General features: G+C 37.6%; 2 protein-coding genes across 4 annotated transcripts; one reads left to right on the top strand and one right to left on the bottom strand.

Moving 5' to 3' along the window:
* The first annotated feature begins 1,394 nt into the window (after positions 1-1,394).
* Positions 1,395-3,031, top strand: LOC110898209 (E3 ubiquitin-protein ligase PUB23). Its single transcript, XM_022144967.2, has one exon. It carries the CDS (start codon positions 1,552-1,554, stop codon positions 2,824-2,826), a length of 1,275 nt encoding a protein of 424 aa, XP_022000659.1. The 5' UTR covers positions 1,395-1,551; the 3' UTR covers positions 2,827-3,031.
* Positions 3,032-7,762: 4,731 nt separating this feature from the next.
* Positions 7,763-16,223, bottom strand: LOC110901062. 3 transcript variants are annotated; one of them, XM_035981988.1, is made up of 5 exons: positions 16,096-16,223; positions 15,571-15,624; positions 12,797-13,952; positions 8,562-8,615; positions 7,763-8,048 (listed from the first exon to the last, which is right to left on the bottom strand). In XM_035981988.1, the coding sequence occupies exons 3-5, from the start codon at positions 13,950-13,952 to the stop codon at positions 8,032-8,034; spliced, it is 1,227 nt and encodes a 408-aa protein (XP_035837881.1). In that variant the 5' UTR covers positions 15,571-15,624; positions 16,096-16,223; the 3' UTR covers positions 7,763-8,031. The 3 variants fall into 3 exon arrangements, 2 of the variants coding, with proteins under 2 accessions (XP_035837881.1, XP_022003608.1); XM_022147916.2 differs by having other exon boundaries at positions 16,089-16,215; XR_002569267.2 differs by lacking the exons at positions 7,763-8,048; positions 8,562-8,615; positions 12,797-13,952 and adding an exon at positions 14,772-15,057 and having other exon boundaries at positions 16,089-16,215.

Consider the following 16,223-nt stretch of genomic DNA (forward strand, 5'->3'; position numbering starts at 1 on the left):
TCGGTCTAGCTTTTGGAACTATATAAATCCATTTGTTGACACTTAAGTTATAGCTTAGTGGTCAAGAGAAATTATCTTTTACGAGAAGACTAAGGTTCAATCCTTAGAAGGTGTAAGTGTTTAGACGAAAAAATTAGCCGTTAAGAAAAATAAATCCTATTGTCGACAAACGTCGGTCGCCACACTTTAAAAGTTGACATTTTTATGGAGAGAAAAGTCTACAATTCTGTGAGGAAACCACATTTCCAAATCACGATCGCCACTACTTAAAAACAGCTCATTGTTGTCACTATTTACAAATATGCCATCAGAGCTTTCTTTTTTCCAAACAAGTTTCTTTGTTTTTGGTTTTACACTTCTAGTCCTCAAAGAAGACGGTTGGTAGATCATGTCACCCTTTTTTTAATGGCTGACACCCAGATCCTCTAATCGTACTCCTAAATCTACGTTTACATCTCTTGGGACTTAAACACTCGACCCCACATGAGAAGGAACGCCTTACCACACAGCTTGCTAGACTAGCCTGCAGCCCCTTGATAGTTCATGATACCTTTAAAACAAGTTCCTAACTGCTCGAACATTGACTAAAGCCGTAGCTTGCTATGCATATTATGAGCAAAGAACTCGATCATTAGTAAATGGACTTTTTGTCACCGTAAAAAATAAATGGGTACGTTCCATAAACACTAAAGATATTTACAAGCTCAAACAATGTCATGTAGTGATATGTCTATCATTCTTCACATCAATAAGATTGGTAAATTTTCATGGTTTTATATTTAAATTACACCTCTCATGTCTCAACAACTCGATTGACTTTAGCCAACCTATGAAAATATAATGGATCTAGAACTAGAAAGCCCTAAAGAAAAACCAAAAAAAAAAACACAACAAGCTAATTAAGCATATAAAGGACATTGCTTGAAAAAGAAAGTCATATTATGAAGGATTTAGAGATCAAACCAACGTTAGAATGATACGAAAAAAACAAAGAGAAGCAACACAGTTTGAACGATTGTGTGTCAATTAACGTTATTTCCGGAACCAAAAAATTATTACAATTCACAAGTGTATACACGAGATACTCAACAAATCAAGACCATACTTCTTTGGTAATCTATAGACATTTTCTTTTAAGTATTTTGATCATTGTTTTTTAGGGATTACAATGTAGAATTGAACACTCTAAATGAATAAATGACAAATTTGAAGGACTTAAATTGAATATTTCTTAACAAAGAAGTCAAATCCTTCACATTTTGCCACCGCATATCTCGCACATGCATTTATTTATTTATAACAAAGTTAAAGTTCTTTTCTTCTTGAGCCTCACAATCTCTTTGAAAGTCAAACCTCATATTTCTTTGACCAACAAGTTGCTTTACTCTTTCCTCATTTTGACTTTCAAACCCAAAAACTATTCCATTTTCTCACTCATCCCCCCATATATATAAAACCATACATTACATTCGAACCTCAAAAAAGCCCTTCAAATCTCATCTTTCTTCTCAATCTTTTGCCTTGGTTCTTCTTGAAACCCTTCATCCTAAAATGAGTGACCATAAAAACGTCGAAATTCCTACGTATTTTGTGTGTCCGATCTCCTTACAACTCATGAAAGACCCCGTAACACTTCCAACAGGAATAACATACGACCGCGACAACATCGAAAAATGGCTATACACCAAGAAGAACAACACTTGCCCGGTCACAAAGCAAGCCCTTTCGGATCACGTAGAGCTCACCCCAAACCACACGCTTCGCCGATTAATCCAATCTTGGTGCACCCTCAACCCTACATCCGGCGTCGAAAGACTCCCAACCCCGCGCCTTCCGATCTCCAAATCCGACATCCTCAAACTCCTCAAAGATCTAAAGCATCCTAACTTGCAAACAAAATGTTTAAGAAGATTGAAAGCTATTGTTTTGGAGAATGAAACAAATAAGAGGTCAATGGAAGCAGTTGGGGCAGTTGATTACCTTACTAATTATGTTCTTAATGACCATAATATTAATAATAATAACATGACGTCATCTTCACATGTGGAAGATCAATTAGGGTTTGAGCTTGTAACACCTATAGATGAAGCAATAACCATTCTTTATCACATGCAACTATCTCAAACTGGTCTTCAGGGTTTGTTTGCTAAAACTGGTGACTTTGTTGAGACGTTGACGAGCGTGATGCAACGCGCCGCCAGCTATGAAACACGTACGTACACTGTCATGTTGTTGAAGTCAATGTTTGAGGCTGCAAACACCATGCAAGTGACACCATTGTTGAAGCATGAGTTTTTCAAGGAGTTAGTAACAATCTTGACCGATGAAATCTCCCAAAAAGCCACCAAAGCAACGTTAAAACTACTAATAAACGTTTGTTTATCGGGCCGGAATAGAATAAGAGCGGCGGAGGCTGCGGCGGTGCCGGCTTTGATCGATATCTTACTCGATTCAACCGATAAAAGGGTGTCCGAAATGGTGTTGTTGGCATTGGATTTGCTTTGTCAGTGTGCTGAAGGGAGATCTGAGTTGTTGAAACATGGTGCGGGTTTAGCGGTGGTGTCAAAAAAGATTTTTAGGGTTTCGCCGGTGGCAAGTGAAAGGGCGGTGAGGATAGTGCATTCGGTGGCGAAGTTTTCCGGCAACGGTGGTGTGGTGGCGGAGATGTTGCAGATAGGGGTGGTGGGGAAGCTTTGTTTGGTGTTGCAAGTGGATTGTGGAAGTAAGATGAAGGAGAAAGCTATGGAGGTGCTTAAGATGCATGCTAGGGTTTGGAATAATTCTTCTTGTATACCACATACTTTGATTGCTTCATATCCATCATAAGATTCATAAGGATGAAGTTGAATTGATTTTAGGTTTTAGATCATTTGAAGACATTTTGGGGATTTGACTGATTGTATAAAGTTTATACTTGTGATTTTAGTTTGTGAAGTTTAGGAAAAAACATGACTAGGATTAACATCATTGTTTTGAGCACAAATTTGGTGCTTTATTGAAGTTTGATCAATTTAGTATGATTTGAAGATCACATTTTGGGAATTTGACTGATTGTAAAAAGATATAGTTGTGATTTTAATGCAAAGATACACAATTTGACTGATTGTATAAAGATATAGTTGTGATTTTAATGCAAAGATACGGCTTAGAGACCGTTAGGTTTTCGATTCAAATATCATTATAGCCTAGTGAAGATGGATATAATTGGGTGGTTTCTCTGATGACACGATGTCATCAGTTATCCAAATTTACCGCGAAAAAATAGGTTAATTTAATTGATGAATCCGAACATAATTCGTATATATTTATTCCTTTCAATGTATCAACCTTGACACAATTTAATTCATGTAACACAAACTAGACTTGTGGTACATACTTGTTTAAAAGAGTCACATGGAGTAACATGTTATAAACTTATAATTAATAGATGGGTTAAATAAGTCGTAAATAGGTTATCGGTTTAATCTTATGAAACATCCTTTTTATACACGTTTTAAACGTGTCGGCCTGTTTAAAGAAAACGGGCCAACCTAATAACATAACATGATTGATTAATGAGAAAATTATGAAAATAGCCAAGAAAAAGGTTGACTTACCAAAATAGCCACATCATGCGTCCTTGGAGAGGGGCATCCCACATCTTATGTGTCTGCCATTCTTTATATGGATGCGTGTATGGATGAAGCAGCAAGTACGAAAATGGGAGGCATGGGATGAGTCACGGACACATGGGACGAGTCACGGACGCATGGGATGAGTCGGCAATGCATGGGATGAGTCACGGACGCATGGGATAATGGGATGAGTCACGGACGCATTGGATGCCTCAAACGGACGCATGGGATGATGGGATGAGTCAAGTACGCATGGGATGAGTCACGAACACATGGGATGAGTCACGGACGCATGGGACGCATGATGTCATTGAGACACGTGTCACTTCTACATTGGCGGACGCATGAATGAGACCTCAGACGCATAAGCTCTCTCGTAATTAGTGATGCCCTGCTCCAAGGATGCATGAGGTGGCTATTTTGGTACGTCAACATTTTTCTTGGCTATTTTCGTATTTTTCTCTTGATTAATACACACATAAATACACAAATGTGTATGATATCAGCACAATTAGATATGTACCACGATCTAACCAACTATACAAAGTCTCACTTACGTTCTTCATGAGTGTTCCATCCAGCGCGTAATATGCTGAAATTTTCACAAAGGACATGTCGTCATCGTTACTTGCCGACTTTTGCTTCGATTTGCGTGTTCGTCTTCCTCCCGCTCAAATCGCATAAATATAATATAAAAAGTGTATAATACAATATAAATAAGCATGATGCATCATATGTATATGTAAATGTATCATTTAAGTTTATCATATTAACATAATGAGTAATAAAGTTATTGTTTGGTTAGGTTTCTTCCCTATATATGATTCCTTAATGTTTAGTGTGTTTTTAGGGTTTTCTTTATGTGTTTTTCTTTATAAATTAATTGTTACATGTAGGAAATAGTAGTTGGTGGGGTGGGCTATGCCGTGTCGGGAGGCCAGAAATCGGGATCTTGAAAACTTTAAAACTCATAAGATTTTGCGGTGTAGGAACTCATATTATATAATAAGTGTTGTGCGCGTATTTTTATTCTAGTTTTTGTGTAAAATATATTTATAACTTAAAAATAACTATATATATAAAACATTTTCTAACATGATAAATTAAAACCATCATATGACTGATGATCCTCCATGTTTTATCACTCATTAGATTACCTCTTGTATGAATTTTAAGATGATCATCAAGAGAGACTTGTTAAGCTTCATACAAAGACCTGAAAACCAATTTTTGGCATCGTGTATATTTGTGAATTTGCTAATTCCCGAAATTAAATAAGGGCAATTTTATATATCATTCTCTAAACTCGCAAAGTTACATATTTCATCAAATCATGTTTGAAGAGCATTAATATATTATGCATTAAACTAATGTTTTAAAAAAATATGTATGCTTTCAAGTTAAGAAGAGGTATGTGAAATTCCTTCTATTAAAAAAAATAATTTCAAATTGTTTAAAGTCAAAATTTTGTGTAGTCTGAAGTGTCGTTTGGTTCGCAAAATGTTTGTGTTCAAACAAAAATCATAAAATGAAAATAGAAAATTTGGATTTTATGTATATAATTAGAATATTCTTTTACACTTGACTAAGAGTTAACATGAAGACTAAATTTCAAATTTTATGTATATAATTAATTACAACATAATTTTACACTTATATATCTAAGAGTTAACATGAAGACTAAATTTGGATAAAGATAAAGGGATAGAAATATCATATTATAACTTATTATACTCATGATATGAATGTGAATTTATTTACGAGTGTTCGAATAAAATAGCTACTCACAATATATATAAAATGGATAAGTCCATCTGCCACCTAAATAAATTATTATTCAATTTCTGTTTTAAATTAAAGTAAACAGGTGGTTAGCCGAAATGTTGGAACAAGACGTGTCATTTCTGAGTACTAAATTCAGACGAATTTTTTAAATGCACCCAAAGTCGTTAACAAATTATTATTCTTATCTAAACGGTGCTCATTAGTCATTACTTTCTAAAATAAAGTTTTTTTCTAGCAAAGTTTCCTCTAGAAAACATTGTAAACGTTTTCTTAATAATGATAAAACAGTCATAATACATAAATTTACCCATAAACATATATCAATAAGAATTGTTATCTAGTAATTGTTTGAAAGACGTAAATGAATTTGTTTTGGAACTGAACGTTTACCAGCCAGTAAAGCGAGAACATTTATTAGCTACTAAGCGAGCCGTGCTAGATAGATAGCGAAGGCAGTTTCGAGTGGAACATGACACGCTTTGATGCATGGTTACTAAGAATTTCGTCAAGCTCATGAAACCACTACATTAACTTGGCTAAGATATGCCTCACATCGTATTTTAAAAGGCAAAATCGATGATAGAAAAGAAACAAAATGTTATGTTTCTTAAGTCATCCCCCCTTTTTAGACGTAGTTATACAGTAATTTATTGAATCTGAGTTATTTGTGTATTGAGAACAAACATAGTTATTTGTGTATTGAGAACAAACGTAGGAATAGAGAGGCTGTTTCCAATGAGATCTCCGGCTCAATAGAAGTTTTGTATCAAGCTTTCGACATAAGACACATAACAATCGCAATTGGGACAAAAGCCGATTAGTGCATGTATCCACTTGTCTTTCGGCTATCAATAGCACCACATGATGCATGATTAACCGGCTCTCGCTTTTTAACGTTATTTTCATGAAATTAATACTATAACGTTAAAATTAGTGAGTGCACTTTCATTTTTGCCCCCTGAAGGCCCACACATATATACATTATATGTGTATAGGCGTTTCTCACAAAAACCAATCTATATCTAATATGCTTAACATGTGAGGCTCTTTAATTTCATTTATATGGTTGTATCTTTCCATTTTAACCAATTATACCTCCATCGTTACACTCGTGAGCATATACGCTCCCCTTGAATATATTACCCTTTATTGTAACCCAACTTTGTGTTTGTAATAAGCAACTTGGGTCTTGGAAAGTTGATTAGCTATGATACGATTCATGTAATTGCATATACAATTACATAATCTAATATCAAAATTGATAGTTTTGCTCTATTGATCATTTGTTTTGCCACTATCTAAATATGTTTGATTGTTGTACAAAATAATATTATTTGTGCTAAAACACTAAATCAATGGTCCACGAAGTTGATGTATAAGCCTACATGTATGTATCCCCTTGTATTAATTGTAGGATATTGAGAGATTCGATAATTCAATAATTATCTATCCTTTTGCATTTCTATTTATCCCGGGTGATTTGAGTGTTAATGTCAATCACTAAATCAACAAAGATTAGGGATGGTAATCGAACCCGAACCTGACGGGTAAACCCGAAACCTAACACATTTGAGACGGATTTGGGGTTGGTTAATTGGGTTTGGGATGGGTTTGGGACTAGCTTTTATTTTTTTCGCAGGTTTAGGACGGGTTTGGGATTTGGTGATATACCCATTTACCCGATAAAGTGTACTCGTTTACCCTATTTACCCCTTGAATGGTGAAATTACAATAGTACCCTCATGTGCCTTGCACATGACTAGATTTAACCAAAAAATCTAACTGGGTTTGGCCTAAAGGACAAAACGTGCAAAATTTTGAAAGGTAAAGGACACCGCCTGTCAACTTTTGCGCTAAAGGACAGCGCTTGAAATTTGATGTAAACATAAAGGACAAAACTTGTAATTTACTCAATTTTTTAATATATGTATATATATAGATAGAGGATCCTGTACATTAATCCAGAAATGTGAGAAGTGTATTATAACACTATATATAACACTATATAACACCATATAAACACCGGGTAACACTATGTAACACCATATAACACTATGTAACACTATATAACAAATATAACACTATATTTTGTTTGATAGTATGTCTATAATAGATGTATAGTGTTTTATATTGTTATATAGTGTTATATAGTGTTACATAGTGTTATATGATATTATATGGTGTTACATAGTGTTATACGGTGTTTATATGGTGTTATATAGTGTTTTATATAGTGTTATAATACACTTCTCACACTTCTGGATTAATGTACAGGATCCCTACCCTATATAGTGTAAGGACCGCTTTTCAAAAATAATAGATTAACTACATAAACAAGATTTTTCGGAGAATTAAAATACCACTTTGACGCTTAAAGAAATTTTTACAAAAATTGGGCATGACCCGTTTGTAAAACGGACATACCCCCTATTTTTACATAACATACAACGTTTACCTACGACCCAATTTACATAAAACCATTCCAACAAAAGTAACGAGTTTTTAAATCTAAAACATTTCAACAAAGTCTAACAAAGTGGCAAAACATGGACCCAAAAGTATGCATATGAGTTGCGGAAGCGCTTGGTATTATAAGGCTTGAACATGTGCTCGTCCCATAACTCCAAATCGCCTATAGAGGTGCTTTACCTACATTAACATTCACAAATTTAATAAGTTAGTTATCTCATAGAAAATCATAACCTTTCGATTTAGCTTTAACCACATAAAACATTCTTACTCTTAAGCATACAACAACCCAATAATTGGGTTAAGCATAACCACTCTCGTAGAGAGTTTGACATACGCATTCGACCCGTGTAATTGGGTTTAGCATAAACACTCTCGTAGAGAGCTAAGCATACGCATTCGACCCATGAAATTGGGTTTAGCATAAACACTCTCGTAGAGAGCTAAGCATACACATTCAACCCATGAAATTGGGTTTAGCATAAACACTCTCGTAGAGAGCTAAGCATACACATTCGACCCATGAAATTGGGTTAGCATAACTCAACACTACTTTCATTAACATACCCAAATCCACAAGGGATTTGTCGCTTGCTTACTACATCGTCGATCTCGTTATATAAGAATAGCTTTTACAACGAAATTTTATATAAATAGGAAATATAATAAAGACTCGTATGACACGAAGCATACCTCGATCTTGTGCTCCTTCCGCTTGCTTAGTGCTTGTACCTTCTTCTTTCACGCCTACATTAGAACATTCGTTCACTTTATTTAGTTTGTGGCATCATTATACTATTTCCACATAAATTCTTCTTTTAGGCATTTCATCGAACACTTGGTAAGCATCATACATAAGGCACAAGGTACAAGTTTACTAAGCATGTCCCTACTAGCTCATCACAACACAAGAATCATCTTCCTCTAAATTCATATAATTTCCATTCTAAAATCAGTTTATCTAGCATTCGAGCATCACAACAATTTCACATATCAATTAACTCATGATCCTAATTCTCATGAATTTCCTATTAGTAACAAAATCTTTACAAAGTGGGTTTTTCACTACACTTTTTATAGAACATAATTTCAAGCATGATTCCTATTCTAAAAAGCAATCTTAACTCAGATTCATTACATTGGTTACAAGGAATCGAGATTTGGTCTAACCCCTCATTCTAAAAATCATAAATTCAGAAAATCAAGCTTACCACTTACGAAATTGAGGTTAGTTATTCAGATTTATGGACTCATGCACTAGATTATCTTGAGAATTTAGATCCAATTGCTTGTTTTTGCTTGAGCTAGGGTTTCCCCCTTCTCTCTGCTTGTTCGATCGATCCCCCACCAACACCAGTGTGTTGGTTTTTGTTATATTATTATTGTTATTAAAATTTTGTCATAACCACAATTTTAGTCCCTATGGTTATAAGTGTGGATAGTTATCACACTAATTTTCTTTCTAGTTAACAATTACCAAAATCTTTTGACTTGGTTAATTATTACAATTTATACACCTTTAATAAAACAAGTAAATGAATAGCATATTTTGGGGTGTTACAAGTCTACCCCCCTTAAAAGAGGTTTCATCCCCGAAACCTGATCACATAACAATTTAAGTATTGACATACCGAAAAGATAAGGGTAGTGCTTCCTCATTTCGTCTTCAGTTTCCCATGTAAAATCCGAACCTTTTCGGTGTCGCCATTGGACCAACACTTGTTTAACAGCTTTATTTCGGAGATTCTTCACCTTGAAGTCCTTAATGGCTACGGGTTTTTCGACATAATTTAACCCTTCATCCAACTCGATATCATCGAGTGGTACTAGTGCTGTCTCATCCGCAAGACACTTTCTTAATTGCGACACGTGGAAGGTATTGTGAATCCCGTTTAGAGCAGGCGGTAATTCCAATCGATACGCAACCCTTCCAACCCGAGCCAAAATTTTAAACGGCCCAATGTAACGAGGACCTAGCTTTCCCCGTTTGCGAAAATGGATTATACCCTTCCATGGGGACAACTTTAGCAAGACAAAATCTCCAACTTGGAACTCGATAGGACGCCTTCTCTTGTCTGCATAAGCTTTTTGCCGATCTTGAGCTGCTTTCAACCTTGTTCTAACCATTTCAATCTTTTCATTCGTTACTGCTATTAAATCACTTGGTGCAAGCTCCCTTTGTCCCACTTCGCCCCAACATACGGGAGTCCTACATTTTCTCCCGTATAATAGTTCGTAAGGTGCCATTTGAATACCACTATGGTAACTGTTGTTATAAGAAAATTCGACCAGTGGCAATTGGTCGTCCCAACTTCCCCCAAAATCTAAGGCACACGCCCTCAACATATCAACGAGCGTTTGAATGGTTCTTTCTGACTGGCCGTCCGTTTGAGGGTGGTAAGCGGTACTTATGTGCAACTTCGTACCCACACTCTCGTGAAACTTCCCCCAGTAACGAGAAGTAAATCTAGTGTCCCGATCCGAGACAATCGACACGGGCACTCCATGACGGGATATGATCTCGTTCATATAAATTTCTGCCAATTTCTCGGAAGAGTAAGCTTCTTTGATGGGTAAAAAGTGAGCACTTTTTGTAAGCCGGTCTACGATTACCCATATTGTATCGTGCCCTTTCTTTGTTTTAGGAAGTTTGGTTATCAAATCCATCGTTAGTTCCTCCCACTTCCATACCGGTATCTCCAAGGGTTGTAATTTCCCATACGGCTTTTGATGTTCTACTTTCACTTGGGAGCATGTTAAGCATTTCGCGACGTATTTAACTATGTCGCGCTTCATACCCGGCCACCAATAATTGGCTTTCAAGTCCCGATACATCTTTGTAGCCCCGGGATGGACCGAATATCGAGACTTATGTGCCTCGTCGAGCAGGGCAGCTTTAACTTCGCAGAATCGCGGAATCCAAATTCGGCCGAACCGCGTCTTAAGCCCGGTCGAATTTTCTTCTAGATCATCGATCACACCTTTTAATCGTTCCCTCTTCAGGTCGTCCGCTCCGAGCGACTTTATCTGGGATTCGCGGATCTCCTCAAGTAATCGTGGTGTAACTACCATCTTCATGGATTTCACTCTTATGGGAGATGGATACTCTTTACGGCTTAATGCATCGGCTACTACATTTGCCCTCCCCGGATGGTAGAGGATATCACAATCATAATCCTTGATAAGTTCCAACCACCTCCGCTGCCTCATGTTTAGGTCTCTCTGTTCAAAGAAATATTTAAGGCTTTTGTGGTCCGAGTAAATGGTGCATTTTGCCCCATATAGATAATGCCTCCAAATCTTTAATGCAAACACTACGGCCGCTAATTCCAAGTCGTGTGTGGGGTAGTTCACCTCATGAGGCTTCAATTGTCGCGAAGCATAAGCGATAACTCTCCCTCTTTGCATTAGAACACAACCCAATCCCTGGTGTGAAGCGTCTGAATAGACCACCAGGTCTTCGGTTCCGTCTGGTAACGTTAGGATTGGGGGACTTGATAGTTTTTCTTTCAACATTCGAAAAGCCTCCTCCTGTTCTTTTTCCCATACAAACTTCTCTTTCTTTCTGGTCAGTTTTGTTAAGGGTAAGGCTATCTTGGAAAAATCTTGTATGAACCTCCGGTAGTATCCAGCAAGACCCAGAAAACTTCTTATCTCTGTTGGGTTTTTCGGAGGAACCCATTTCATTACAGCATCGATCTTTGAAGGATCGACCATAACACCCTCCGCATTTATCACATGCCCCAGAAACTGTACCTCCCTAAGCCAAAAGGCACACTTTGAAAATTTTGCGTAGAGCTTCTCCTTACGGAGAGTTTCAAGTACTTCACGCAAATGTACCGCATGTTCGTCTTTGCTTCGTGAATAAACCAAAATGTCATCTATGAATACAATTACCGATCTATCCAACATGGGTCGGCATACACGGTTCATAAGATCCATAAATGCCGCCGGCGCATTTGTTAACCCAAAGGACATAACTAAAAATTCATAATGTCCGTAACGGGTTCTAAATGCGGTCTTTGGAATGTCTTCTTCTCGTACTCTAACCTGATGGTACCCCGATCGCAGATCTATCTTGGAGAACCAACTCGCCCCTTGTAACTGATCAAAAAGGTCGTCAATTCTAGGTAAAGGGTAGCGGTTCTTTATGGTTAGCTTATTTAACTCCCTATAGTCGATGCACATGCGCATCGACCCGTCTTTCTTCTTAACAAATAAGACGGGCGCTCCCCAAGGCGACACACTTGGGCGTATAAAACCTTTGTCTAAGAGGTCTTGTATTTGTGTCATTAATTCCCGCATTTCCGTGGGAGCTAATCTATAGGGAGCCTTCGCGACTGGTTTCGCATCCGGATTCAATTCGATATTGAACTCCACTTCTCGCTCGGAAGGGAGTCCCGGCAATTCTTCCGGGAATACATCCGGAAATTCGTTCACAACTTCAACATCTTCAAGCTTTGGAAAGCTTTGTTGAGTATTTGCTACGTAAGCTAAGTATGCTCTACTCCCATTGAGCACGTACTTAGTGGCTTGAACGAGAGTACATAGCTTCGCTTCCATCTTCCTTTCGCCTTGTACATTTAATCGTCTTCCACTTGGAGTTTGAAGAAATATAGATTTGGATTCACATTTTATTTCTGCATGGTTTTGAGACATCCAATCCATACCCACTATTACTTTGAATTCCCCCAAGATCATGGGGATAAGATCAATAGCAAACTCCTCATCCTCAATGGTCAATTTGCAATTTTTACATATTTCGTGCAACAAGTAACTTTTACTATCTGCTATCTCTACTTCTAAGGGCAACGGCATTCGTTCAATCTTAAAGGATGGATGTTGAACAATTTCACTAGAGATAAACGACATGGTAGCTCCGGTATCAAACAAAACGTAAACCGGTATAGAATTTATTAGAAAAATACCTGAGACCATATTTGGCTGGGACTTGGCTTCTTCAGACGTGATCTGAAACATTCTCCCCTTTGCCCTAGAACCCTCTTGCTTCCTATCTTCTTTCTTTGACCCTTGTTGAAGCTTTGGGCATTCCGACTTGATATGCCCTTTTTCGAAACAGTTGAAACAAGTCTTTGGGTTATCCGGGCATTGATAGGACGAATGCCCCTCCTTACCACATTTAAAGCACCCCTTCTTACCTAGCAAACACTCTCCGGTATGGAGCTTTCCACATGTCTTGCATGGTGTAATCCCACCTTTCGACTTACCCTTTCTTCCTTGATCCTGAAACTTCCCCTTTTTGGATGGACTAAAACTTGCACCTTTTTCACTCGGCCTCTTTTCACCTCGCTCCTCTTGCCTTTTAATTTCGATCTCTCTATCCCGCGCTAAATCAATGAGCTCTTCAAGAGTTTCACATTTTGAGGGAGTGATGAACTCTCTAACTTCTGCTTTTAACACGCCATAGAAGCGACTTATCTTCATCCTCTCGGTTGTTACCAATTCTCCACAGAACTTCATCTTATCCATAAACTTGTTTGCTATTTCATTCACTGATTCGTTTTTCTGCCGGAGGCGTAAGAAATCCTCCTGAATCTTGTCGATCGCCGACTGAGGACAATGATATCTCATGAAGGGCCCCTTGAACTCTTGCCAAGTCATAGCTTGCAGCCTATCTTCGCCTATTTCCTTGCTGTGCGCATCCCACCAATCTTTCGCTTGATGGGTTAGTAAACCGGTAGCGAACATCACTTGGTCCTCCTTATCGCACCGGCTTCGTATAAACACCGCCTCTATATTCGAGACCCATCTTTGACATTCGACTGGGTCAATTTTACCGTCATACGTCATCGGATGGCATGCCATAAAATCCTTGTAAGTGCACCTTCGTTCCTTACCTTTACTCTTGGATCCTTCGATTAATTCCTTCAACTCTTCGAACTTATTAGTCATCATAGCATCCACAACCCCTAGAACTCGGCTTTCTACTTCTTGAGCCAACCGTGGAAGATTGGCTTGTATAACCCCTTCCGCTACTTCTGTAACTCTGTTCTCGAATGCTTCTTGTCTAGCCGCATCATTGTTATCATCATTATCATCATTGATATTTCTTGCATCGGCCATCTACACAACATCACATTTATATTTAACACAACTAACAAGCTTTCATTACGTCATATTTCATTACTCCAAGTTTATTTCATCCACCTTCCCTTAGTTGAATTTTACTTGCCTTTTAAAATTTTTACTTTTCGTTCATATTATTCGACTCGTCACCTCCGATTATTTCAAGTTCATCACTTCAAAATTTCTATTTATGGTTCCCCATACTTATGAAGTCCCTCATGGACTTTTCATCGCAATTTAGTAGGCTTTCAATTGATACGGGGACTTAGAATGGGTAAAAACAAGGCAAATCAGCGAAACAGACACACGCTAGCCGTCGGCGACGGCAGGGTAGCCCGTCGGCGACGGCTCTTAAAAGTGGGCGTCGGGTAAAAATGTCCGTAGACAGGAACTTAGGCCGTCGGCCAAAATAAGGCGTCGGCGACGGACCTACAGGGCGTCGGCGACGGCCTTCCCCTGATCATTTCGCTGCAACTTTATTTTTTTGTGTTTTAACCCATTTCCAGGTCCGTACCAGCTGCCCGGGTTTCGGAATTACTTGTTTTGATGCCCATAATTGTTACTTCACATATTTAACTTAACCTTACATCTTAAACTCATAACATATACTAGCATTTATCGAAATCATACATTATTACCTCATTGGCGATCCGGGAGCGAGCACACTTTCGAACGAGCCATTGGTTTGAGTTCAAGCATCGCGTTAAAAGCTCGAATCCCTCAAACCATGGCTCTGATACCAACTTGTAAGGACCGCTTTTCAAAAATAATAGATTAACTACATAAACAAGATTTTTCGGAGAATTAAAATACCACTTTGACGCTTAAAGAAATTTTTACAAAAATTGGGCATGACCCGTTTGTAAAACGGACATACCCCCTGTTTTTACATAACATACAACGTTTACCTACGACCCAATTTACATAAAACCATTCCAACAAAAGTAACGAGTTTTTAAATCTAAAACATTTCAACAAAGTCTAACAAAGTGGCAAAACATGGACCCAAAAGTATGCATATGAGTTGCGGAAGCGCTTGGTATTATAAGGCTTGAACATGTGCTCGTCCCATAACTCCAAATCGCCTATAGAGGTGCTTTACCTACATTAACATTCACAAATTTAATAAGTTAGTTATCTCATAGAAAATCATAACCTTTCGATTTAGCTTTAACCACATAAAACATTCTTACTCTTAAGCATACAACAACCCAATAATTGGGTTAAGCATAACCACTCTCGTAGAGAGTTTGACATACGCATTCGACCCGTGTAATTGGGTTTAGCATAAACACTCTCGTAGAGAGCTAAGCATACGCATTCGACCCATGAAATTGGGTTTAGCATAAACACTCTCGTAGAGAGCTAAGCATACACATTCAACCCATGAAATTGGGTTTAGCATAAACACTCTCGTAGAGAGCTAAGCATACACATTCGACCCATGAAATTGGGTTAGCATAACTCAACACTACTTTCATTAACATACCCAAATCCACAAGGGATTTGTCGCTTGCTTACTACATCGTCGATCTCGTTATATAAGAATAGCTTTTACAACGAAATTTTATATAAATAGGAAATATAATAAAGACTCGTATGACACGAAGCATACCTCGATCTTGTGCTCCTTCCGCTTGCTTAGTGCTTGTACCTTCTTCTTTCACGCCTACATTAGAACATTCGTTCACTTTATTTAGTTTGTGGCATCATTATACTATTTCCACATAAATTCTTCTTTTAGGCATTTCATCGAACACTTGGTAAGCATCATACATAAGGCACAAGGTACAAGTTTACTAAGCATGTCCCTACTAGCTCATCACAACACAAGAATCATCTTCCTCTAAATTCATATAATTTCCATTCTAAAATCAGTTTATCTAGCATTCGAGCATCACAACAATTTCACATATCAATTAACTCATGATCCTAATTCTCATGAATTTCCTATTAGTAACAAAATCTTTACAAAGTGGGTTTTTCACTACACTTTTTATAAAACATAATTTCAAGCATGATTCCTATTCTAAAAAGCAATCTTAACTCAGATTCATTACATTGGTTACAAGGAATCGAGATTTGGTCTAACCCCTCATTCTAAAAATCATAAATTCAGAAAATCAAGCTTACCACTTACGAAATTGAGGTTAGTTATTCAGATTTATGGACTCATGCACTAGATTATCTTGAGAATTTAGATCCAATTGCTTGTTTTTGCTTGAGCTAGGGTTTCCCCCTTCTCTCTGCTTGTTCGATCGATCCCCC

Source organism: Helianthus annuus, chromosome 13, assembly GCF_002127325.2.
Source record: "Helianthus annuus cultivar XRQ/B chromosome 13, HanXRQr2.0-SUNRISE, whole genome shotgun sequence".
NCBI lineage: Eukaryota > Viridiplantae > Streptophyta > Magnoliopsida > Asterales > Asteraceae > Helianthus > Helianthus annuus.

What these genes read in the sequence shown, in the direction of transcription:
- LOC110898209 (XM_022144967.2), top strand. Translation starts at nt 1,552, where the DNA reads ATGAGTGACCATAAAAACGTCGAAATTCCTACGTATTTTGTGTGTCCG.
- LOC110901062 (XM_035981988.1), bottom strand. Translation starts at nt 13,952, where the DNA reads ATGGCCGATGCAAGAAATATCAATGATGATAATGATGATAACAATGAT. An exon ending in CCAGCCAAATATGGTCTCAG is followed by an intron (nt 8,616 to 12,796) that starts GTATTTTTCTAA and finishes GTTCTAATGTAG; the next exon opens with GCGTGAAAGAAGAAGGTACA.